The 24,711-nt window shown below is 37.9% G+C and overlaps 1 protein-coding gene across 9 annotated transcripts in view; it reads left to right on the top strand.

The window, feature by feature from the left end:
• The window catches only part of stxbp5b (syntaxin binding protein 5b (tomosyn)), a 68,996-nt gene that overhangs the window by 19,988 nt on the left and 24,297 nt on the right, over positions 1 to 24,711 (top strand). For 2 of the 9 annotated variants that reach the window (XM_057858910.1, XM_057858909.1), the window contains exons 8-23: positions 3,436 to 3,559; positions 3,624 to 3,702; positions 8,443 to 8,597; positions 8,686 to 8,906; positions 10,005 to 10,072; positions 10,153 to 10,193; positions 11,235 to 11,452; positions 12,841 to 13,046; positions 13,816 to 13,941; positions 15,366 to 15,517; positions 16,932 to 16,994; positions 17,079 to 17,135; positions 18,800 to 18,847; positions 21,979 to 22,029; positions 22,148 to 22,264; positions 23,819 to 24,061. In XM_057858910.1, the coding sequence (XP_057714893.1) occupies positions 3,436 to 3,559; positions 3,624 to 3,702; positions 8,443 to 8,597; positions 8,686 to 8,906; positions 10,005 to 10,072; positions 10,153 to 10,193; positions 11,235 to 11,452; positions 12,841 to 13,046; positions 13,816 to 13,941; positions 15,366 to 15,517; positions 16,932 to 16,994; positions 17,079 to 17,135; positions 18,800 to 18,847; positions 21,979 to 22,029; positions 22,148 to 22,264; positions 23,819 to 24,061 (1,969 nt within the window). The remainder of the gene's footprint in view (positions 1 to 3,435; positions 3,560 to 3,623; positions 3,703 to 8,442; positions 8,598 to 8,685; positions 8,907 to 10,004; positions 10,073 to 10,152; positions 10,194 to 11,234; positions 11,453 to 12,840; positions 13,047 to 13,815; positions 13,942 to 15,365; positions 15,518 to 16,931; positions 16,995 to 17,078; positions 17,136 to 18,799; positions 18,848 to 21,978; positions 22,030 to 22,147; positions 22,265 to 23,818; positions 24,062 to 24,711) is intronic. The other 7 variants (XM_057858911.1, XM_057858914.1, XM_057858912.1 and 4 more) reach the window with 7 other exon arrangements.

Below are 24,711 nucleotides of genomic sequence, written 5' to 3'. Positions count from 1 at the left end.
CCTCGATCTTCTGTCAAGGACTACAGATATTGTATGTAAATTTTATTTCAGCACGAAATATGAAGTCATTGCACATGATTTGTATTCGCGGGCTGCGCAAAATCACCTGGCGGGCAGGATCTGAACCCCTGGGCCACATGTTTGACACCTTTGTCTTGAGGTTAGCTTTTTAACAGAAAAATTTATTTGCATCTGAAATGTTGAAAGTTTCAGAGTCCATATCACCCGGCCTAGATATCACAATATTTGAGTGTGGGGGGCTGCTGACACAAGCGAAATACTTTCATAACCATTTGGAAGAATAATGTCCCTGGTGTTATTTACGATTCATTAGCATGATTGTGACGAACTGCAAGAGAGAGGCAGTGGAACAAGCCATAACACAAGTCCACTGCCTGCAATTGTGTTGTGTGTCTTGTCACCTGCTGCAGTGTGTCAGAATCACGCCTGTGCGCAAACACAACAGGAGGTGGAAGATGAATTTTCAATAATGTTATATAACTCATTTACATTTAGAGAAACACACTAGGGTGGGTATATGATTATTATTTTAATGGATAAAATTGGATATTTGAAAACTTTTGCTTTGGCTCTGGAATTACTGTGAGGCACATAGCTACTTAACTCATTGGCTGCCATTGACAGTGATGGAAGTGGTGGGGTTGTCAGCGAATAACTAATATTCATATATACAATATATATATATATATATTAGGGCTGTCAAAATTACCGCGTTAACGGGCGGTAATTAACTCATTCACTCCCAGCCATTTTCACCGGAGCAAGGCCCTTCGCTCCCGGCCATTTTACTGGATTTTGACTGATTTTGCAAGGCCCACAAAAAATTCTGTTCTATTGCTATATAAACATGGAACCCACCAAAAGAAAGATTACTCTCTTCTTTCAGCAGAAAAAAAAGTAAGTTAATATCTTTTTCCATTCTTTAGAAATCAGCATTAGAAAACAGCTTAGTTTGAGCAATTTTCCAATTTCTGATGAAAAAACTGAGAAAATGAGCTTTTTGTAAACGCAAAAATTTCAAACGTAACTTTGACTTTAACACGGCTATTTTTTGCTTCAGTGACATCCCAAACATCTGAATAATGTTTTCCTTTTACAAAATAACATGAACAACCAGCCAAATAGAGCTTTTGATGGCAAAGTAACAATTTATTTACACTTACCTAACTGAGAGATGACGTTTGGTGGCTGCAACAGCGGTTAAACTTTTCCCTCATTGCCGACTGTCTCGTAAAGATGGATTTTTTTTTTTTGTCTTTTTTTTTTTGTGGTGACCACTGTCTCGTTCGCCTGGGGAACTTATGTTCCTTGGGGGGAACTGGTTTGGCCGTGCGCGTTTCCGTGCAGGACACTCGAGCGTGCGGTGGACCTGAGCAGCAAGCTGCGGAGGGGCTCTGCTAACTTCCTTAATAAAGTTGTACTGTTTGAATTGGGCTGTGGAGTCTTAACAAATGCGCTATTGCCCTCCAGTGGCCAGTTTTATTGCTTTAAAATTGGTTTTGAGGCTTGTTTTTTGTTTCAGCGATAGATCGGAAGCTCTAGATGCTTCTTGTACAAAAAAACGCAAAAGACGTATAAATACGTTTGTGGGACAGTTAAGCATTTGAAAATAGAACGTCTTTCTGGGAGCAAATGAGTTAATTTTTTAAATTAATCACGTTAAAATATTTGACACAATTAACGCACATGCCCTGCTCAAACTAACTAACAAACTAAAATGACAGTACAGTGTAATGTTCGCCTGTTACTTATTTTTTGGTGTTTGGCGCCCTCTGCTGGCGCTTGGGTCCAACTGATTTTATGGGTTAGTTAGTGAGCATGGTGTAATTATTGACATCAACAATGGCGAGCTACTAGTTTATTTTTTGATTGAAAATTTTACAAATTTTAATAAAACAAAAACATTAAGAGGGGTTTTAATTTAAAATATCTACAACTTGTACTAACATTTATCTTTTAAGAACTACAAGTCTTTTTATCCATGGATCGCTTTAAGAGAATGTTAATAATGTTAATGCCATCTTGTTGATTTATTGGTATAATAAACAAATACAGTACTTATGTACCGTATGTTGAATGTATATATCCGTCTTGTGTGTTATCTTTCCATTCCAACAATATTAACAGAAAAATCTGGCATATTTTATAGATGGTTTGAATTGCGATTAATTACGATTAATTAAGTTTTAAGCTGTAATTAACTCGATTAAAAATTTTAATCGTTTGACAGCCCTAATATATATATATATATATATATATGCAGTGTTGGGAAAGTTCATTTTCTACATGAACTAGTTCAGATTGCAGTTCACAAATTTTAAAATGAACTGTTCAGTTCATAGTTCATAATTCAAAGTTTTGAACTAAAGTTCATGGTTCCAAAAAATGAACTTTTGTAGTTCAGTTCTTTTTGTTCGCCAAAAATTGTTGCAAACTATTATTTACTATATTTATTTCCAAAGCTTATAGAAAATAATCACAGTTCATTTCCTACCTGAATATTTGACCACCAATGCTGAAGAGTCTCCCACAATATACTGCAGAACTAGATTGTCTAGCTGCGGCTGGGAGAGACAGAAAACGGGGCCGCTCTGGTATGCTGTTAGCGGTATTTGGGTGGCAGAGGTACTGCTCTGGCCAACCGTTGCCGTCTCTTTATTTAATCGCACATGCTCGCAGTCGCAGATACCTAGCAAGGCTTGTCGCATGCTTTATTTCGATGTGCCGTTTAAGGTTAGCTAAAGACGTTACCGACGTACGGACGGTCTTCTTATATTTTTGCCATCCGGGTCGGTACTGACTTTTTCGTAAAACTCTTTTAAATGCTGGTACTGTGTAGAAAGTTGCTCTGAGCGGGCCGGGTTTCGAGAGCTGCCAGCTTCTGTGTCCATGCTGCTCTTGTTATGATGACGTATTTGCCTAAACAATACGGCCGTGACAGGCAGCTTGGGTTGCCAGGTTGGACAGTTTTCCGCTATTAAGGTTAATTTTTTTATTGTGTGTTTTTAGCCTACGGCTTTATATGCAGTTTTGTCGGTAAGGCTCTAAATGTGATGAACTCATGAACGAAGTTATGAGCACCGCTCACAACAGCTAGAATGAGCGTGTTCACAGTAACGTTCATGAGACAGAAATATGATGCGTTCAATTCACGTTCGCCCAAAATATGAACGCGTTCATGAACGATCGTTCATTGAACGCGTTCATGCACAACACTGTATATATGTATATATATATATATATATATATGTGTATATGTACGTATATGTCGACTGATGGGAAAAAAAATAATTAATGTTTAGTCAACTATCAAATTTGTTTGTCACACTTCTAATATACACACAACCTTTAGTTTTTGCCAATACTGGCATACTGACTGAATAAAATCCCACTGATTGCTATTGGCGCTTGCAGGCCATCCACTCGGTAGCATGGCACCACGAGGGTAAACAGTTTGTCTGCAGTCATTCAGATGGCACTCTGACCATGTGGAACATCCGAACCCCTGCCAAGCCAGCACAGATCATCACGCCGCACGGTAGGCACCATCACATACCGATACCTGATGCCGAATGAATTCTCACAACACCTTTTGACATCAGGAAAGCAGCCTAAGGATGGCAAGAAGCCAGAGCCGTGCAAGCCTATCCTGAAGGTGGAATACAAAAGCACACGGGCGGGGTAAGTGCCACCATCACGCCCATCCTGTCTTACCAACAAACCGACTTCCACATCCTGCACTAAAAGAAGCCTTTCCTGTTTTTCTGTCACAACAACACGTCTGTGTGAGTGTGCATGTGTCAGGGCTAACTCAAAATGAAACTGGGTGATAAGATGTTCAAAGTATACCTTGCACGAATTCTCTAAGCAGTTTTGGAGATCTGCTATAAGCAGTTTATTGAGACCTGAGTTGGCATGCTCATTAACTTGTTCGCTGCCTTTAAGGTGGCCAAATGATGATTTTGATTTTCGATTATTTTTTTTACAATTTACAACTTCAACTTATCCACTCATATACCATGTTATTTACTCAGTGCTTCATATTATTATTCTTTTTTTTTTTCTATTATTAAATAATTGTCAATAAACAAGACCAGTTTACTTTTTTGTTACCTTTTCCTACCAGTTTGTATTTTAATTAAAATAAATACAAATTTATTATCTACAGTTGTTTACATTTCTTGTAAATCAAAATATATAGAAAATTAAAGATGTGAATTTTTCCTTTTTAAAAAAAAAAAAATTTTTTTTAAATAAAATATTTAAATATAATATTATATATTTGTAAATAATAAAATAAATGAATAGGACTATATTCACTATTAAGAGGCTTAAAAAAGGATTTGGCCAATTTTATTTTTTGGTTCAAAAATGTCTCTGAACTAAATGGTCCGTGTCTCTTTTGGTAATTGGATATTATGTTTTGAAACGGGTTTGAAAAACGGCTGGTTATTTTGTTTTCGTTTTAAAACGGAAAAATCAAAATTGAAATACAACTTGATTTTCTTGTTTGTTATCTGGAACGAGTAAGGAAAAGTCCCAAAACAGTTTGATTTTTTAAATTTTAAATTCTTTACCAAAATAGAATTTAGCACGAGACAAAAATCGAAAAATGGTCCGTATATTTGTTTTTAGTTACCGGAAGTTGTCATCAGCTTGACGCCTACACATATGCCTGCCATCCGAAAACACGGTAGAGAAGAAGAGTGTGCAATTAATAGCGCATAGGTGCACCTCTCTGACAAGGAGAGGCTCTGCGCGGCTCCTGTTTTCAATTCCCATCCAGCGCCTTCTCTGTTTGATCCAAATGATTTATTTTTTTAACAAGTATTCCTTAGTTTAACATCCATACATCGCTTTAGTTTACATATATAAATATATATTTATTACAAAAAAGTTAACGAGAGAGAAGCCCGGCCCGACCCGAACGTAATAATTGACGTTTTAGGCCTGACCCTGCCTGAAATTCGGGTTTGGTCCTGTTTGGGCTTAAGATCTTACCTCTAACGTGCGCACATACACATATATAGTGTAGCACTTCCAACAAAGTAAATAATATTAATAAAATGATTATGCATCTAATTTTAACCATGTTTTATTGAAATTTACACAAAACAAAATGTATACAGCCTCAGGTCGTTTGCATGGGATGTACAGTGCACGTGTATCTCCAAACAATATATTTCAAAATCACTAAAGGAAAAGACATTCCTCCTAATACTATTGTCGCGTCACTAGGAAGTGCGGTCGTCAGCGCGACTCTTATTGGTGTTTTTGATGCGGCAATGCGAAGAGAGCGCGGAGAAAAACAGTAAAAAGTGAGCTTTAGCTGATTTACTGAAACTAATTTCCGCTGGCAATTGTTGCAAGTGTTATATATATGTATGTATGTGTATGTGCGCGCGTTAGAGGTAAGATCTTAAGCCCGAACCTGACCCGATCCGAATTTCAGGCATGGGCTGGCCTAAAATGTCAATTATTACGTTCGGATCGGGCCGGGCTTCTCTCTCGCTAACTTTTTTTGTAATAAATATAGGGCTGTCAAAATTATCGCGTTAACGGGCGGTAATTAATTTTTTAAATTGATCACGTTAAAATATTTGACGCAATTAATGCACATGTCCCGCACAGACAGATTAAAATGACAGCACAGTGCCATTGGCCACTTGTTACTTGTGTTTTTTGGAGTTTTGTCGCCCTCTGCTGGCGCTTGGGTGCGACTGATTTTATGGGTTTAAGCATTGTGTAATTATTGACATCAACAATGGCGAGCTACTAGTTTATTTTTTGATTGAAAATTTTACAAATTTTATTAAAACGAAAACATTAAGAGGGTTTTAATATAAAATTTCTGTAACTTGTACTAACATTTCTTTTAAAGTGATCCTCTAACTTAAATACATGTAGGCTCTAATAAAACACAATTATTCTCTTGTACTAAAATATGTTGTTAGAAACACATAAAATGTTAAATCAATGGCAATATTTTATAATTTTATAATATATATTTTAGTACATATTTTGACCGTTAGTTGCCGCCATGGTTTGCGGGCTCGCAGTGATGACGTAATTGGGATCTTTCCAAATGTGTAGAAAGTTCAACAATTGCTTATTGCTGCCTAAACTCGCGAAGTAAAATGCCACGATGTGCTGCTTTTGGATGCAATTTCCAGTCAAATGGAAACATGGATCCTCAGTCAAGTAAGGGATCCGTCTATTTTCTGGATCTGACGGTCCCACCGCGTCTGCAATATTGGTTTCGGTTCTGTCCATTTTTTTGATTCGACGGTCCCACAGCGGCTTTTCGGATCAGTCTAATTTGTGGAAATCGACGGCCTTATCGCGGCTGCAACATTGCCATGGGATCGGTCTAATTCCTGGATCTTCGAGTGAGTAAAAAATGCGGATTTGGATTACTATTGCTATCTTTTTGGTTGACTATTCTTCGTGGAAGTTTTCTCCAAATCATACTAAATAATTAAGGCACTATGGCACGCTACAGTGACGACAGTGAATCTGATGTGGACCTTACCTTATGTTGGAGTTCGTCAGGGAACGCGTGTTTGCGTACGGCTGAGCTCCCGAGTGAAGAGTGGTCAAGGTGGAAATATTATTTTTTGTGAATAAATGTGCATAAGTGGAAGCTTCTCCCCTTTTTGGTACTTTTATACACGTATCATACCTACCACGCGTTACAATGTACAAGACATGGATTACACAAGGTGTGCTCTTTGGCCTGTACTGTATGTAAAGCACGCAACGGCTCTGGATGCTAACAATCTACATAATTATATTGGGATAAGTTTGAAAACGCAATATGCTTACCTTGAATATCTGCTAATAAAACCGGAGTTCCCAACAGCATACACTCTCGCTCCCAACCGGATTTCCCAACAGCACTCTCTCGCTCTGTTGCCATTGAGAGTCACTTGCAGCGAGTGCATCACCAGTTTTGCCCAACTTTTGTCTTATCAGGTATTTGATGCAGGCATTTTTCCCTGAAGCTCGTCTTGTGAACGACCGACAGTCCTGTCCTGCTCTTCACTTTTCAGATCTGGTTCAAATAGGAAGGGTAGAACTGACGACATGTTGGTAAAGCTAACGAGTGACACACTGGAATTTTGGCAACGGGCCCGGTGACGTCACCTACACGCGATGTAACAAGAATGGCGACCTATCACTTAAAATAATTTTACAAACTTTATTAAAACAAAAACATTAAGAGGGGTTTTAATATCAAATTATTATAACTCATACTAACATTTATCTTATAAGAATTACTTGTCTTAGAAATAGAGGATCCCTTTAAGAACAAGTTTTTCTATCCATAGATCGCTTTAACAGAATGTTAATAATGTTAATGCCATCTTGTTGATTTATTGTTTTAATAAACAAATACAGTACTTATGTACAGTATGTTGAATGTATATATCCGTCTTGTGTATTATCTTTCTATTCCAACAATAATTTAGAAAAAAATATGGCATATTTTATAGATGGCTTGAATTGCGATTAATTACGATTAATTTTTAAGCTGTAATTAACTCGATTAAAAATTTTAATCGTTTGACAACCCTAATTTATATATGTAAACTAAAACGATGTATGGCTGTTAAAGTAAGGAATACTTGTTAAAAAATAAATCATTTGGATGAAATGGAGAAGGCGCTGGATGAGAATTGCGAACAGGAGCCTCCTTATATATATATATATATATATATATATATATATATATCAGAGAGGCGCACCTATGCCTATTAATTGCACACTCTTCGTCTCTACCGTGTTTTCGGATGGCAGGCATATGTGTAGGCGTCAAGCTGTCGCCAGCTCCCGGTCAGTATGAGAACTTATTCTTGCCAGTGACAACTTCCGGTAACTAAAAACAAATATACGGACCATTTTTCGATTTTTGTCTCGTGCTAAAATTCTATTTTTGTAAAGAATTTAAAATGTAAAAATCAAACTGTTTTGGGACTTTTTCTTACTTGTTCCAGATAAGAAACAAGAAAATCAAGCTGTATTTCAATTTTGATTTTTCCGTTTTAAAATGAAAACAAAATAACCAGCCGTTTTTCTGTTTTTCAAACCCGTTTCAAAACGTAATATCCAATTACCAAAAGAGACACGGACCCTAAACGATCTAAAATAATTGTCAATTAGTTTGGCAATCAATTCGTTGTTGATTCAATATAATCGTGGCAACCCTAACTCGCATTGACACTGACGGACGTTCAATCCTTTTGGGAAAAAGGATTGGACGCTTTATTGCCGTCAAAGGCAAGCATTGAGTTAAATTAGGTTACACTGGAAAAATAAGTACAGAAATTGCACAGGTACAAAACACCACACTTGACCACTCATCAATTTAAAACAAACTAAATTATTTTTTAATTCTTTTACCCTTCTTCCAACACCAAGTGACTCATTCATGGTTCTGTCTGGCGGTCTGTCCTATGACACTGTGGGTCGGAGAGCCTGTCTGACGGTGATGCACGGGAAAAGCACCGCCGTCCTGGAGATGGACTTCCCCATCGTGGATTTCCTTACACTGTGCGAAACGCCATATCCCAACGGTGAGCCTCAAGGCGTTAACCAAGCTCATAGACTGCCAAGCTAACCTTTTCTGGTTTTGATGCTTTGTTTTTTTTTTTTGTCTGTCAGATTTTCAGGAACCTTACGCTGTTGTAGTCCTCCTGGAGAGGGATCTAGTTGTCATAGACCTGGGACAGATTGGGTACCCGATATTCGAGAACCCCTATCCTCTAAGTATCCATGAGTCACCAGTGACCTGCTGCGAATACTTTGCCGATTGTCCGGCGGAACTCATTCCCGCGCTTTACTCAGTGGGCAGCCGGCAGAAGAGGCAGGGCTACAGCAAGAAGGTGGGCCCTCACTCTTTAATTAGGGGTCATTCGAGAATGTGAGGCATTTAGGCTTCAAAATTCTTGAAAAATAAGCCTTCACGTTTCTGATTTTCTGCTTCATACTCTATAGATAATAAATTGTCAAAGGGTTGAATAGCTTAGCTAACATATTCATGGGAACATTTTTAGGATATGATTTATTTGGTATGATCACAGTAACAGGGTTGCAAGTCTGTACTATTGTTTTCATTCGTAAAAACTTAATTGTTCACAAAAAAAAAAAAATGGCAGAACCTAAAAATTCAAGTCGACCAATTAAAATAATTTGCTCCAAGTGTGCGGACACAACTAGGCGAAACATCCTGGCTGTTTGGCGAGTTGACAGCGCGCTGTTTTGAAGGCATTGGGAGTGAGGCTATGGCTATGTTCATACAACTTCTCATTTTAAGTTCCACAAACCCACAGACTTGATCATGCAAGTTAATTCAACTTATTTAATCAAGTTCACAATATTGAAGAATGCAAATTCCACACAGGAATGTCAAAGATTGAACCCCTTTGTTACAGTGTAGCTGTTTAGCTATCTGGTAATGCAGACGAATAGGATGTTTGACTTCTTGTCGAGAAAAAAATATTATATAACAGGGTTGCATGAGGTAGAGTGAGACATTGAATCAAGGCTGTCTGATTTGTATAAAATAAAATAGAAGAGGACATATTACATTCTTTGGAACACTGTTGATGCCAAGTCCAGTGTATCATGTGATTCCCTGCTTTCTGCTTCTTTCATTATAAAAAGAGTAAATGAGTACATGTTGTGAGACACACGTTCCACCAAAGATAATACTAATTCATGTGTTATTGGTGAGTGGGACAAGAGGAAAGTTACGTTTTGGGAAGTAGTCAAGTCTTCAACTGTATTTAAAAAAATATATTCTTTTCTCAACCTTTTTTTTCTGGATTTGTTGTCAAGCAAATAAATTGACTTAGAAATCGCAGGTTTTAGTATTGTGTATGTGGATTATTTCAAATTTAAATGGCGAAAAGTCAAATCTCCCCCAATTGTGGAATGACCATTATTCTCACATTCGCTAATTATCCAATGAACATGTCTAGGATTGGCCTGTCAGCGGGGGCAACTGGGGCCAAGGCACACAAAGTTACCCAGAGATCATCATCACTGGGTAAGTAATTGCTGGTAAAATGTTAGATGAAGAAGCGAAGCGGTCTTCTTAATTAGCGTTTGTTTTACCTTCAAATATAGGCACGCTGATGGCTCCGTCAAATTTTGGGACGCATCTGCATGTAAGTATACAAAAGCAGCACCTCATAGAGCTATTAGCATCAGACAGATAAAATATTGTTCAAGTGCAAGCATTAATTTTAGCTTAGTAATTATTATTTTAAGACAAACATGTCATGATGAATAAATACTACTTTCCAGCAATTCGAGACACCTCCCTCAAAACAAAATACCTGTCCTTAAGGAATCAACTAAAGACAATTTGGCACCTCTCTCAAATAGGGTGGCCAAAAATGATTACTTTGATAATCACCGAGAATTTTTCCAATGAGTTGATTTATTTGCTCATATAAAAATCCCATGTTATTTTTACAACACTAAGGTGAACAATTTAAATGGCTTCAAATGTGGCATTGGAAAAACAACCTACAATAAAATTAACCTATGTAACTATGTTCTCCAAAGCAAAACCAGATGTTTGCAATAGCTTATTTCTTCGTTCATTTATTGCAATATCTTGTTTTGATGAATTACAAAGATAATCTGTCTGCTTTTCATTGCGTACTACACAAATCATTTTAAAAATATATACTCAATTGAAAATGATCAAAACATTGTTTTAAATTAAAAAAAAAAAATCATATGTACAGTATTGGTTTTATTTAAAATACATTTTCAAAAACAAAAGAATGCCGGTATTGTTATTGTTTTTTTTATCAAGTAGAACAAAAATATGAGCATATTTACTATTAAGAGGCTCAAAGAGGATTCTAAAGTAAACAATTTCTCTAAACAATTAACTGATTATTAAAATATTTGTCAAATGATTAGTCGATTTAGTCATGGTAGCCTACTCTCAAATAACCATCAACTTGAGATCGATGCCCTCATCAAGCAACTATAAACACATCCCTCAAGCAACTGTCACCTTTAAGATGAATAAACACCTAACCCTAAGACAAAGAGCACCCAACTCAAGTAGTCAATTTGAGACAAGTACAGTAAATGTCTACCTTCCTAAATGTAAACTTGAAACTAGTGCAACTTTCTATTGCATTCTGTGCTGTGACGGCAACCTGTCCTTTTCCTTCTTCCGACCAAAGTGATGCTTCAAGTACTCTATAAGCTAAAGACAGCCAAGGTGTTTGAGAGGGCCCGCGGCAAGGAAGAAAAGGCCAATACTGACATTGTGGACGAGGACCCCTTCGCCATCCAGACGCTGTGCTGGTGCCCTGAAAGCAGGATGTTGTGTGTGGCCGGTGTGTCTGCGCATGTCATCGTCTACCGCTTCAGTAAGCAGGAAACGACAGCTGAAGTGCAGGTGAGCATAGATAAGGTTTACTTATAAACATGATTCAGCCACTTAATTTAAATTATTATTATTATTTTTAGTCATTCCACAATTTAGTACCCTATTTTCCAGACTAGAGTCATTGTTGTCATTGTTTATTTAATAAAAAGTAAACAAAAAATATAAATAATAAATAATATTTAAAATGAGTTTAAAGGTTTGTCCTTTTGTGTTTTTTTTTTTTATTTTAAAAGAAAATTGAGAATGTTTAATTATTTTATTCCCCTTCTCCTACCATCCCAGTTTCCTTTTCCATTCCATTCCCCAAATCAAACAAAAATACACAGGAAATGAAATTCGAATCAGTATCAAATAAAACAGAGTTGGACAATGTTTAAGTCGACAATGTCTCTAAATGATTAATCGACACTTAAAATAGTCTTCAAAGACAAGGATGGAAAAAAATAAATACCATAAAATAAAATAGCTATGATCTGGCCTGGGACAATGACGAGTTTGACACCCACCAGCTACGCTAAGACTGTCTGGAAGTCGCGGAACATAAGTGACAAAAAGAGGACGTGGTTGTGCTATAAACATATTGCACTAAACCACAGCAAATGCACATGTATGCATTTAAATACTACTTAATTGTATATTGTTTGCCTAATTAAACTCCTCACGTACGGGCTCAGATGCACTGTACGCGATGTGATGCGGGACATCAATGGAAAGCAGCTTCAGAACGAGCGATGAAGCAAATTTATTTTATTTTCCTTCATTTAGTAATTTCTATATTTCTTTGATACCTCAAAATACTTCTAAACCGCTGACATGTTGGCTGTGAGCCAGTAGTGTTAGTTGGTTGTGTTTTGATTACATCATCATAAGAGGACTACGGTTCTTCACACTTTTCGGTGGTGAACTTTTGGACTTTTGACCGAAAACCGAAAATGCAGTTTTAGCTATTTCGGATGAAAGTTTTCGGTGCCAAATTTTCGGTCACATCTCTAATAATATTCATTTTTTTAGTGACTGAGAGCTCACATTTATCAAGGTTTCGTCGGCTGTGAATTGCATGTATTCGTCCGCTGAAAGAGCCTGACAGGACAGATATCAGTAAGACTGCCCCTCTGCTATTGAATGTGTTGGTGATGTCAGGGCAGCAGCGCTGTGAAAATAGAACAAGTCTCTATTTTGGACCCCACTCCTCTGCGAAAATTCACTCAAGACTTTCCGTCTAAAATGAGAAGTCCCCTCCCACATACACAATGAATGGATTGCCGCTGGACCTTTCACTAAGCTGCCGCGAGTTTGAAATGGCCTTTATTTAGTTTTTGACTAGTGCGACTCATAGAACAGGAAATACGGCACCCCTAACATAGACATTTGCGCTTTATTTTGTTCTTATGTCATAGCTTTTAGAGGTGCGTATGCAGTGCGATTTGAGCGACGTTGAGTCGCCCGACACTGCCGGGGACCAGACTCCGACGCGGCATTCCCCGGTAAATGAAAGTCCCCAGGAGGCCGAGCCCCCCGCTGTCGCTTCCACTCAGTCCGCAGCCGGCGGAAACAACAGCAACTCTTCAGCTGATGGGCCACGAGACAACATACCTTGCCTGCAGTAGGGAGAATTTGTTTATTACAATAATAAAGGATGATTTTCAATACTACTAATAGCATTGAATGATTATTTTTCCAGTTTCATTCATGTGGATATTTACTCCTGTCAATATGTCCAATCCATTTTTTGGGAATATGATTAAATTTGGGACCGAAAGGAGACCAGAATTAGAAAGTCAATTTGTTCACTAAAATCTGCCTGACTCTAGAATCTCAAAGGGAAAGACAACACCTTAATCATGTGCATCCCAGCAGAAAGAATATTGTTTATTGAAGTGTAAAAACATATTTTGTTTTTAAGATTTGTAATTGTGGAGACAAACATAAATAAGAGCCACGATTTTCTGGAAGTAGACGGAATAGCCGTTGGTATTTTTAAACGTCGGTTCGATTTTAGCTAATAAAATGCGAGTATCTCAGATTGTCACGTATTGGCTACCCATTCTGCTGTGCACTGCCATAGACGATACACGTTTTGATAGACCCAAGAGGTGAAACAGGCTTTGTATTTATTTCGGATGGAAAAAGGAGAAAGACAGTGACAGATTGAGCAGGTAGAGTATTGTAAACTGTGTCACTTTTCGTGTTTAAATATGATTTTCTCCATCATTAGAGGTCTAAAATATGCTCAATTTTTACTCGTATATACTTTGAACAACCATCTTTCACATGGAGGTAATTTATACCAGGTGTTGTCTTTCACTTTAAGCACTGATGCTGAACCTAAGTTCATTGTATTGTGTGGCCTGATGTGTTGCGTTTGCATTCAGGGTGCGCAGTTCCCCTTTGAAGCAGTCCCCGGGCTACCAGGTGGAGCTGCTGGTCCAGCTGGTGTGGGTGAGCGGTGAGCCGCCTCAGCAGATCACAAGCTTGGCCATTAACTCCTCATACGGACTGTGAGTAACCATCAAATGCTTTTGATTTTATAGCTGATATGCACGACTCCAATAATCGCTGCCTGCCAGTCCTAGTTAAAATGGATTCGACCTCTATTTCGATTGGTTTCCTTAGTTTAAGAGTTGTAAAGTGCTTCAATATCTTCCAAAGTTACTGTGTGGCCAACGTAAAAACAGTTATTGTTAAGCAATTATAGTGAATAGCGTTAATGTAAGCCATTGAAAGAAGGACAGGATTAGGCATTGGTGCTTTGAGATACAAGTTGAATTTCTTCTGTGCTCATGCTCAGACACTCAACATACTTGTCTCTTTCAGTGCAATTGACTATGAGATGCCTGCACCCTCCAGCTTCAAAGTGAAATGAATTTTCCATATTTTTCAGACTATAAATTGAACCAGCCAAAAAATGCGAAATAGAGGAAATAAACATTTGTCTTACTGGAGTGTGACTCGCATTTTTTGGGAGAATTGTATTTTCTCACAGAGCCGCAACATTATACAGGTAGTCCAAGGTTACAAAGTAACCGACTTAGGTGATTTCGACTTTACGACGCCAGAGCCTCGTCTGCCATTTTGTCTCGTCGCAATCGTATTTTTTTTACTTTATTTCATTAATATGACGTAAAATACTTGTTTTTGGATAGTTACTTTTAGATTTAGAGGTACTGAAAGGGTTAATTTCGATATAGCGGAAATTTGGGTTACGTCGCCAGTGTAGAAACGGAACTCATCCCTAATCCGGGGACTACCAGTTGTAACAACCATAAAATCGAAAACCGTAGGCTCACTAAGTGCATGTTAACCTTTATTTAAAAAAAGAAAAAAACATTAAACCCTCAGTTATAACTATTATTTTCTGCTATTGACAATGATAAACATCCAATTCATTTAAACTGGGAGGACTAGCTGTGAATGTTGATGTTTCACTGCTATTGAAGGCGGTAGATGTCCATTTGCATTAAAATGGATTGGACTCGCTGCCAGACCTCCCAGTCAAAATGGATTTGACAATTTGTGCTGTCAATGGCAGTTGGCGTACTCTAAAAAGAGTTAAGGTAGCAACAAATATTGAAATAACTACACAACACAAAATAACTTGTTTAACAAACTCTTGATCTCACTCCAAATCTCTGACAAGTCCAAAAAATAAGTCTTAAATCTTCAGTATGACTGCTGAACAACTCCGCCAACTCTGTAAGGGCACACCTAGAGCACCCTTCTAACGGCTGTCAGTGTAAAAATAGAACAAAAAAAAGAAAAACATAAGTTGCAGACCACTCCAGTCAAACTGAAAAAATTTGCAGTTCATTGTCCGGAAAACAGGTAGTTTGTCACTAAAATAGACCTCCAGCGCCATCAATGGTAATGATGAAATAAATGGAACGCCATAGTGTTTGTCTTACCTCTTCTGTGGTGTTTCTAGAGTGGTGTTTGGCAATAGCAATGGCCTGGCGGTGGTGGACTACCTCCAGAAAACACTGTTGCTCAACCTGGGTACATCACAGCTGTACAGCCCGTCGGAGCCATCCCAGAGGCAGCCTTGCTCCCCGCGCAAAACCCGCCAGCCCTCCGGAGGTCAGATATCTTGTCACACAATTGCAACATTTCCACCTCGCACTGCTTTATTCGTCTAACAGCACACGTGTGGAGCTATCCATCGGTAGTTGTAATGAAATAATTTTGGGAGATTTCACATGTTTTGCTCTTGTTCTTCATGGATTGATCAAAATGATATATTTATCTACTGTATATTCTAGGGATGTATACTTCAGACCCTCAATTTTAATCTGTCTCAGGGATAATTAATAAATTGCAGACATATTTTTGCTTTTATTTTCCAAGTTAGCCAGTAAAGGGCATGTGTCATGTCTCTGGGCTGATGAGAAATTTAGGGAGCGAGCCGGGAGGTCATAGTTCATTTGAACTTGTTTCTCTATAGCGTAACCACTTACTATGCACATGATTATAAGTAGCTATACCTGTCATTAAAACATAATAGTGTCAACCCTTTAAATATCAGGTGTCTGTTTGTGATTAAAAAAATAACCTAAACCCCATAAAGACCTGGGGTCCACACATATGGACATCACGTTTTGTGTCATGTAGGCCAAAATGTAAACATTTGGTATATAAGTGTGGCCGACATGACCCAAATACTAGCAGTATGGTTCAGGTTTGTGTCAAGTCAACGCAATACAACTGAATCACAGGTAAAACATACTTTCTGTAATGTAGTAATAGTAAAAGGACACCGTAAAGGGGTTAATGTGCAATCGCTTTTTCATCATCCAGTACATAATGAATATCCAGCCGAAATGAATCCCTTGGTAAGATTCCGGAAAATTGTACATTTTTTTAATCCAGCGTCTTGTTGTCGAGTACTCAATGCCACAATATATCCTCACAGCACATTTAAATTTGTACAGGAAATCGTAAAGTTTGAAAGCCAGTTGCGACATTGCAATTGCAAGAGACGGCGCTATTACTTCCACAATCAAGGATTTTCTATTTTTTAGGGTTTCGATATACAAAAGACATAAATATGTAAAAATTTTAGAAAAGATAATATAATGATTAATAATAATAAAATCAATATAAATGTGAGCCAGGCTTTGTTTTTTTAATAGGTTGTGGCAGCACACCGGTCTTCACGTATGTGTTTGTCTGGTCTTTTTCTGTATGCTTTGGTTAAGATGTCCCCACGGAGGCTGTGTCTTTCATGTCAAGAGTTTCTCTCATGTATTGTGAGTCAGTGAAAAAGCTGCGGTCCTCTCATTTCAGTAAGTTAAAACATCAGGCAGGGATTCCTGCTTTCTGTAATGTAGATGTAGTGCTCTTAGTTCTCTTTTAGCGCCACTCTAGTTTTCAAGAATAAGTGGTTTGTTGGACTAATGGCTCACGCAACGTCCTGAACATAGTGGAGGTCTCCAAAGGAAAAGTAACATCCTTAACATCGGTATTTCCTAACTTTTCTTTCCCTCGCCAACAGTTCTGTGTGATTCTACTGACGGGCCCAGTGCGGCAGAGGAACGCTGCAAGTCGCCCAACTCAGGTGAGAATCTGTTGACTTCTGTGGCTTTGTTTTGAGCTAGTGTGTGCAGACGTGCCTGTATGTAAAATACCGTCCGTCATTTAGGGTCCACTTCGCCCTGTAATTCTGATGACGATCGCAAGGCCAAGTTCATAGAAAAGGGTACTGTATAGTGAGCGCTTTGCCTGTCTGTGTGATTGCCTGTTCTTTTGTCTGTGTGCATATTAGGGCTGGGCAATTTTGAGATCGAGATCATAAATCAAAAAATTAATATACACTCTACACATACTAGATGTTCACCTCCTATTGAGGTAAACTGTACCACTCAACATACCTAACACATACAGTGTATATTTAAAACGCAAAATGCATTTTGTATTTCCAACATCCTCTAGCCTACAGAAATTGGCATCAATCCTCCTCATTTAACTCTCAAATTAATGAATACAGTCGTATCTCAGCATAAGATCGCTTCGACACACGATGTTTTTGATATCTGACGTAAAATATAACTCGCCATTTGTTTCTACATCCGACGACATGCTCTAAATACGACGATCTATGACAGCACCGCAGTTTCTTTGTTTTCCAGCAAGACTGACGCATGGAAGATTTTCTTGTGAGCGAAATCAACATGGGTTCCAACAATGTTAGTGGAAAAAAAGGAAAAGGCTATGCTTAACATCGACATGAAGATGGATATAATACAAAAATATGAGCGTGGGGTGCGCATCCGTGATATGGCTCAACAATATAGCCGTTGACGGTCTATGATCTCGGCGGTTCTCCTCCGTTCGCCAGTCTTAATAAGTTAAGGTGTCAATTATGATTGTGGTAACATCGACAGCTTCGTCAGGTTTCTAATCATTTATTCCATCAACTTGTGCAACACAACACGCCTAGTGTCCCCCGCAGCAAGTAAACAAAGTGAAAGTAAAAAGGCTCTGTCAAGTCAGTCACTCAATGCGTTCAGGTGCACCACGTAAACACATTCGCCACATTAACACCCGGTTTGTAAAATTATTACAGGTACTATTTTTTTCATAATGTGTTTGTTTTGCACTTTGTAATTGATATTTGCAATAGTAACATCAGTATTAAGAATTAGTGTAGGTTTTCGGGCTGTGGAATGAATTAATGGAATTATAATGTATTCTTATGGGAAAATTCTGCTCGACATACGACCATTTCGACTTAAAAAAAGGTTCTGGAATGAATTAACTTTGTATGCAGAGGTACCACTGTAGGTAATAAATTACTTTTGAGTGGTTTTAAAGACTATATACTATATACTACACTTGCATAATATCTTTACTAACACCAGGCAACAGTTGGGGAAAAAAATGTCTTTTTAATTTAAATTAATTTTTAAGCCCTGTAATAGCAAAATTCTCTTTATATATTTTGAATTTGTATTTGCATTTTTTAAAACAAACATAAGCAAAGGAAATATATATAAACATTTTCGATTAATTTTTAAATTAAAAAAAGGAAATATATATTCCTGCTTCTGTAGTCCTGAATGAAAGAGCAAGGATTAGAGAAATTGTATTGAATTTTATTTTTTTATTTTTTTTAATTAATAATAAAAAAATTAGAAGAAGGAGAAAAAAAAAGATGATGTAATTTCACAGGCTACACAAAATGGTGTGGCGGGTCAGATCTGGCTCCCGGGCTGCGAATTTGACACCCGTGATTTATATTTCGTCATATCCACCAGCACTAATTTGTACTTGCGTGCCTGTGAGTCCATTTGTCTGTCCTTTTGTGTCTGTGTGGTGATGGTGTGTAGACATGACATTTCTCTTCTTGTGAACTGTTTCCAGTGAAGTACAAAAGCAGACGCTTTTCCAAGACTGTTGCCAATGACTTTGGTACTGTATCAGTCACACGTGCGAGCGTGTGTTTTGCCCGTTTGTTTCTCTTTCCCTTGATTGATGGCCTTCTAACAAGCACTCTGCCTCTGTGACAATGAGCGCCAAAGTGTGAAATCAAAATGTCTTTTCCAATACTAATCATGCTTTCGGGGTGTTTGAGTCATGACCACAATGACTTTAATTGCATGATCTTTTTCCATTCAAGGCTTCTAATTTAATGTTCCAATTTAGAGTCAAATTGTGCTGTTCATGTTGTATTAAAAACCGAAAACCTGCTTCATTAGGGGTTCCAGTGCTGCTGTAGTGCCAATGCACTAACCGTTTGGCTTCTTCATGATTCTTGCTTCCTCTTCGCTGTGTTTTCTGGCTGGTTTTCTTGTTACAGGCAGGGCCTTTGATTGTTTGTGAAAGTGGGGTGGTGATACGACTGAAACTGGCAACTGCACTAGGAAAATGCCACTTTTAAACTTTTTCTTTATTTTAATCCGGTTACTTTTGTCTCATAACAAGTACAAAAATCTGCCAATATAATATCTGGTAATGTTCTTAAAATGATCGTTAAGATCTTACTGAAATGAGACTTTTTTTTTTTTTTTTTAAAGGGATTTTATCTTAAGTGTGTCGATATATTTTTATTAGACAATTATTCCATGCAAGACTGATTTTTTTGGGAGTGTGTTTTTGGTTTGACAAGTTTGAAAAAGAGCTAATCTTAAATACAGCAGAACCTCAAGACAACACTGCTGCAGGGTATGCTGATCTAGGTCCTGATTGGTTCATATTTTGAACCATTTTTCCCTCAATTGAACCAAACTCATCATTATTATACCTTATTAACTCTTCAGGCAACACTGAGTAACCCTATCAGTGAAAGTGACTATTTGGTCATTTAAAAAACCTAACCTCATAAAGCTGTCATATGGGCCACAATTAGAGCTGGGAATCTTTGGGCACCTAACGATTCGATTACGATTCGGAGGCTCCGATTCGATTATAAAAGGATTATTGATGCCCCCCCCCCCCCTCCTTTTTTTTTTTTTTTTTTTTTTAAATTAAATGTTTTGTACATTAGTTCCAAAATTGTTCAAAAATCCTCTCAGGCTAAACCAAACTACTATTTCAGTATCAAGTTAACATATAGCAGTAAACAAATATACAAAAATAACAGTAAATAAAAAAACTCCAGTCCCCTTTCTGTAACAGCAGCTTTAAACTACATTCAATTCATTTAATGTTGTGAATCAACTGTTAAAGTTGTTAAAATTGCTCCCGTTATTCCATAATTTCCCTTTTGTCTACTTTTGACATGTGAAAGTTTTAAAACTATTTTTAAGATAGATTCAAGTCAATATTTTACCGATTTAGGAGTATTTTAGATAAAAAGTTAATTAGGTTTGCTTGGAAGGTTCGCTACAACAGCCTTGCAGGGAAGTGTACTGCTTTAAGATGGCGGCCGTTACTAACGCCCGCATCTAGTTTTTTGTAGATGTGCTGGTAACGATACCGAAGCTATAATGCATCTAGTCCTATATAAATGATATCTACCGTAACATAATGTGGCTTGTAGCAGCTTTTCGGCAGCAGTCAGGTATGTTGTTGTGTTTTTTTATCTCGTGGCATGAGTTGAGCTAGAGCCGTGAGTTGAGCATTGGCATTACCCGAGGAGCCGGGTAATGAGAAGCATGATGTTTAGCTACTCTCGCTGCGTTCTTCCTCGTTGCGCCCCGAAGACCGCGCGGCGCGCTGAGTGTGTTGTACTTTCGCTTTACTTGGCATATTTCAATAATCGGAATTTGGATGTTTGTGAATCGTTCTCGAATCTTCCACGGCCGAATCGCGAATAATCTAAGAATCGGAAATTTTGCACACCTCTAGCCACAATATTAACATTTGGCATAGTACAAGTATGTTTATATGACACAAAATGTGAAATCCACATATGGACGCCCAATCTGAATTACAGTTACGTTGTTTGTGTTTCTACTTGATATTTTAGTATAATTGTTGTCATGAATAAATAAATAAAATTATAAACTAATACAATGATTGGCTGGCAAACAGTTCCGGGTGTACCTTGCCTCCTGCCCATAGTTAGCTGGGATAGGCTCCAGCACCCCTATTACCTACGTGAAGATGAGCGTTACAGAAGATGAATGAATGCATAAGATAGATATATCGATAGATTTTATTACCAGACTCGGTCCAAGTTAAAACAACAAAATCCAAGGAAAACATTAAAAAATAAAACAAAACAAATTAACAATACTAAAAATGATACAGCACGGAGTCTCCTAGTGACCCACTTTTAAAAGGCACCCTTTACCAGTGCTTCCAGAACTGTGACAAGCAGTGTTTAGACGTGTGCTAAATGTAAGTCAGGCCCAAAACATTTATATTTTTAGAACCATTCAAACGACTAACGAAATTCAACACCAACATCCTGAAGACAAACTAGAAAGTATTCACCCGAGCAGCTACAAACATTTCTGAGGCGCTGCTCCATCTGGGCCTTTTTAACAAGATTCTCAGAGTCATTGTATGCCACTTGAAGTCTCTGAAAGCTTGTTTTATTATAATTTGACCATAGATGCCGAGTGTAGAGGGGTGTAAAATAGGCCTTTAACAAGGCCAGCTTGACCTCGTCAGAACACTGACCAAATTTACAAAAAGAACATTGGCTTGGACATATCGCGAAAATATGTCCTCATTGTCAGTCAGATCGTCTGAGATCATATGGCTGCGATATTTCACCTTACTACAGGACTTTTAAAACATGAATTTTGGGGGGAAGGGTGTGGGGGTGCGCTACTTGACGGTTTTTCGCTTATCATGGCAGGTTCTGGTCCCCATTAACCGCGAAAATGAGAGATCACTGTAGATATGAATATGAAATTGTTGTAGCTGCCATACAGGTCATATCACCACCTTTTAACTCATTGGCTGCCATTTACGATCTAATGATCGCTGCCAGTCACTCCCAGTTCAAATGAATTGGATGTCTGTCACCGTCAATGGCAGCTAATTTGTCTCTCTCTCTCTCTTTTTTTTTTTTTTAATAATACAATCTCCCCCCTCCCATCACCAGTATTGTTTCCTCACAAAAGAGGAATCTTGTGTTTGTGTTTCAGCTAGGATGTCACGGAAAATAAGCTCATGTAATGAGCAAAAGCCAAACCCGGGTAAGCCTGAGCTGCTAACGATCTACTTGTTTTTTTGTTTTGTTTTGTTTTTTCACGAGCAATTTAAAAATGTAATAAAATATAAGGTAGTGTATGTCTGTGTTTACGCCACGGGCAGAGTTGCATTCCATCCCATCCAGGAAGCGCTTTTATTACACCCACAGCGGCACGTCTACAACAACCCGCAAAAGTGTGAGGCTTGCCTTCCCCCCGGCAAACTCAGACCACAACATGAGTGAGTGCACCAGTGGCCGAGTTGGCTGAAGGGAGCACTGGTTACTAACTTAAGTGGTGATGCTAATGCGCAGGTGTCAAACTCAAAGCCTCGTGGACAGATCTGGCCTGCCTTGTCATTTTTTGTGGTCTGCCAAAGTAAATCATCTGCATTGACTTAATACTTTTTTTTTTTTTTTTATTTGCTAAAAGGACATTTAAATCAAATTTACGTAGTCCTCAATGGAAGATCGAGGACTACAGAAATAACATTTAACTTTTTCCCCCCAGCTTTTTAAGTTAAAAAAAAAATTTTTTTTAAGATTTAAAAAAAACATAATAGAAGTACTTAAAAATGGAATATTTACTGATTTATCCTTTTTTTTAATTAAAAATGTAAATGAAAAAATATAGGGAATATTTCCTGTATTTTCCTTTATAATTAAAAAATAAATACATAAATAAAAGAATATTGTTTTGTTCCCTTTTTTGTTTTAGATTGAAAAAGTTATAGAAAGGAAAATAATATATTGCATTTTTCAAAGCACACCATCAATTAATGTTTATTTTCCTACATAAAGTATTAGTGCATCTGTATTGTTTAATTTGTTTTATATTGTTCTACTTAAATATGTTTTAACTAAACTACCGTTACTACTACTATTTAAACCACATAATATACTTCTATGTTAATTTTGAATTGTACTATTAATATATACATTTTCTTTGTTCTACTGTCTCTTTAAACGGCAATATTATTAGCTGTTTGACCACGGCAGCCGTAATGCTCAAACAAAACATGTTCAGCATCATTAAGCACAACCAGAATTTATACATAATACAAAAATTTGCACTTGCATACTGTCAGTTTTTTGGAAAAAATTAAGTTCGTTATAAAATTTAATTAAGAGTCTTACAAAAAGGGAATTAGACAATTTTATGTCAATGTCGCAAACATAATCTATCAAAATGGGTGTTTATTCGTAGTGGCAGCTCGAGTTTGACACCCTTGCGCTTGGAGGACATTGGTTCACACCTAACCGACACTTTGGTCACCTTCTTTTGGCTTCCTGATGCTCTTTCGGTGTGACGAGTCCTGCAGGTTCCTGGTGTTTTTTTGTAGGAAGCCATTCAAGTTGGTTGTCCAATGAAAAAGCTCAAAAGGTGGTATGGTATGCACTTAACTACATTTTGGGGATGACACTGAAAAGGGTGAAAATGCAACATGAACAAAGCTGTTGTGTTTTTATTACCGACTGAAGGCAGTCTGTCAGGTCACCACAAGTAGTTGCGTTTCTGTTTAATTTTGAAAAAGCATATGGATTGATTTGTATTTCATGCATATGTATTTTCTTCTCTTTTCAGTGTGTCCTTTATACACTTTGTAAAAGGAAAAATTTTTTTTTTTTTTTTGGTCTTCTGGTGGGTCACTTTCTGTGGAGACTTTGTCAACATGTTTCAGATGAACTGCTTGTACAGTTAAAACAAGTGTCGAAAATTTGCTCAACCCTTCCAAATTCTCATGTCCAAAGAGTCTCCTCTGAGATGTAAATGACACCCCTCTCCACTCTTATAGATTCCAAGGACAACTCGTTCAGCCGCTCGCGCAGTTCGAGCGTGACCAGCATTGACAGAGAGTCCCGTGATGCCGTCTGCGCTTTCTGCTTCTGCGAGACCTTCCCCAGGAAATCAACGGACGGCACAACCAGCCCCTGCATGCTGGTAGGCACAACTCAGGGCTCAGTCATATTGGTGGCCCTCAGCCTGCCACATGGTGATGACCAAAGGCTCCTGCAGCCAATCGGGATCTCCTCTTGTGGTAAGTGGAATGGATTTGTATCAACTTTAGTTGTGCATACAGAAATAACAGTTATCTCAAAACAGATTCAGACAATCTAGCAACAAAACACAGAATCCAATATCAGGCATGAAAATCTATCACCTTTAGGAGAAATTTGCCGTTTTGAATTCAAAAAGGGTGACCTACGTAAATTGTGCAGATCCGAGGAGAACATTTTTAATGGGGGGTGGGTCGGGAGAATTTTTTTAATATCGGACGCTTGGTATGCAAGCGGGGAAAGCAGCACAAAGCCAAAAAAAGCGCACCACAGTGGCCAAAACTTTTATTTCAACGAAATAGAGGAGGGAACACTGTTGTGTCCTGTCTCGTGAATGCCAAGCTTGGCTGCATGTCGGCTGTGAATGAACACCTAAAGCACCATTACCCAGTTGTAATTTTGGAAGAGGAGAGGAGACAATTACAAGCTGGCAGATCGTAAGTCCATCTAACTAACTAACGGCACGTTTTATTGACAGGCATGAAAATCTCTCACCTTTCGGCGAAATTCGCCGTTTTGAAGTGAAAAAGGGTGACCTACGTGAATTGTGTAGATCCGAGGAGAATTTTTTTAAGGGGGGGGGGGGTCGGGAGATTTTTTTTTTAATGTCGGACGCTTGGTATGCAAGCGG

This window comes from Corythoichthys intestinalis, chromosome 15 (genome assembly GCF_030265065.1).
Source record: "Corythoichthys intestinalis isolate RoL2023-P3 chromosome 15, ASM3026506v1, whole genome shotgun sequence".
Classification (NCBI taxonomy): Eukaryota; Metazoa; Chordata; class Actinopteri; order Syngnathiformes; family Syngnathidae; genus Corythoichthys; species Corythoichthys intestinalis.
This window is presented reverse-complemented; position numbering and strand designations above follow the sequence as displayed.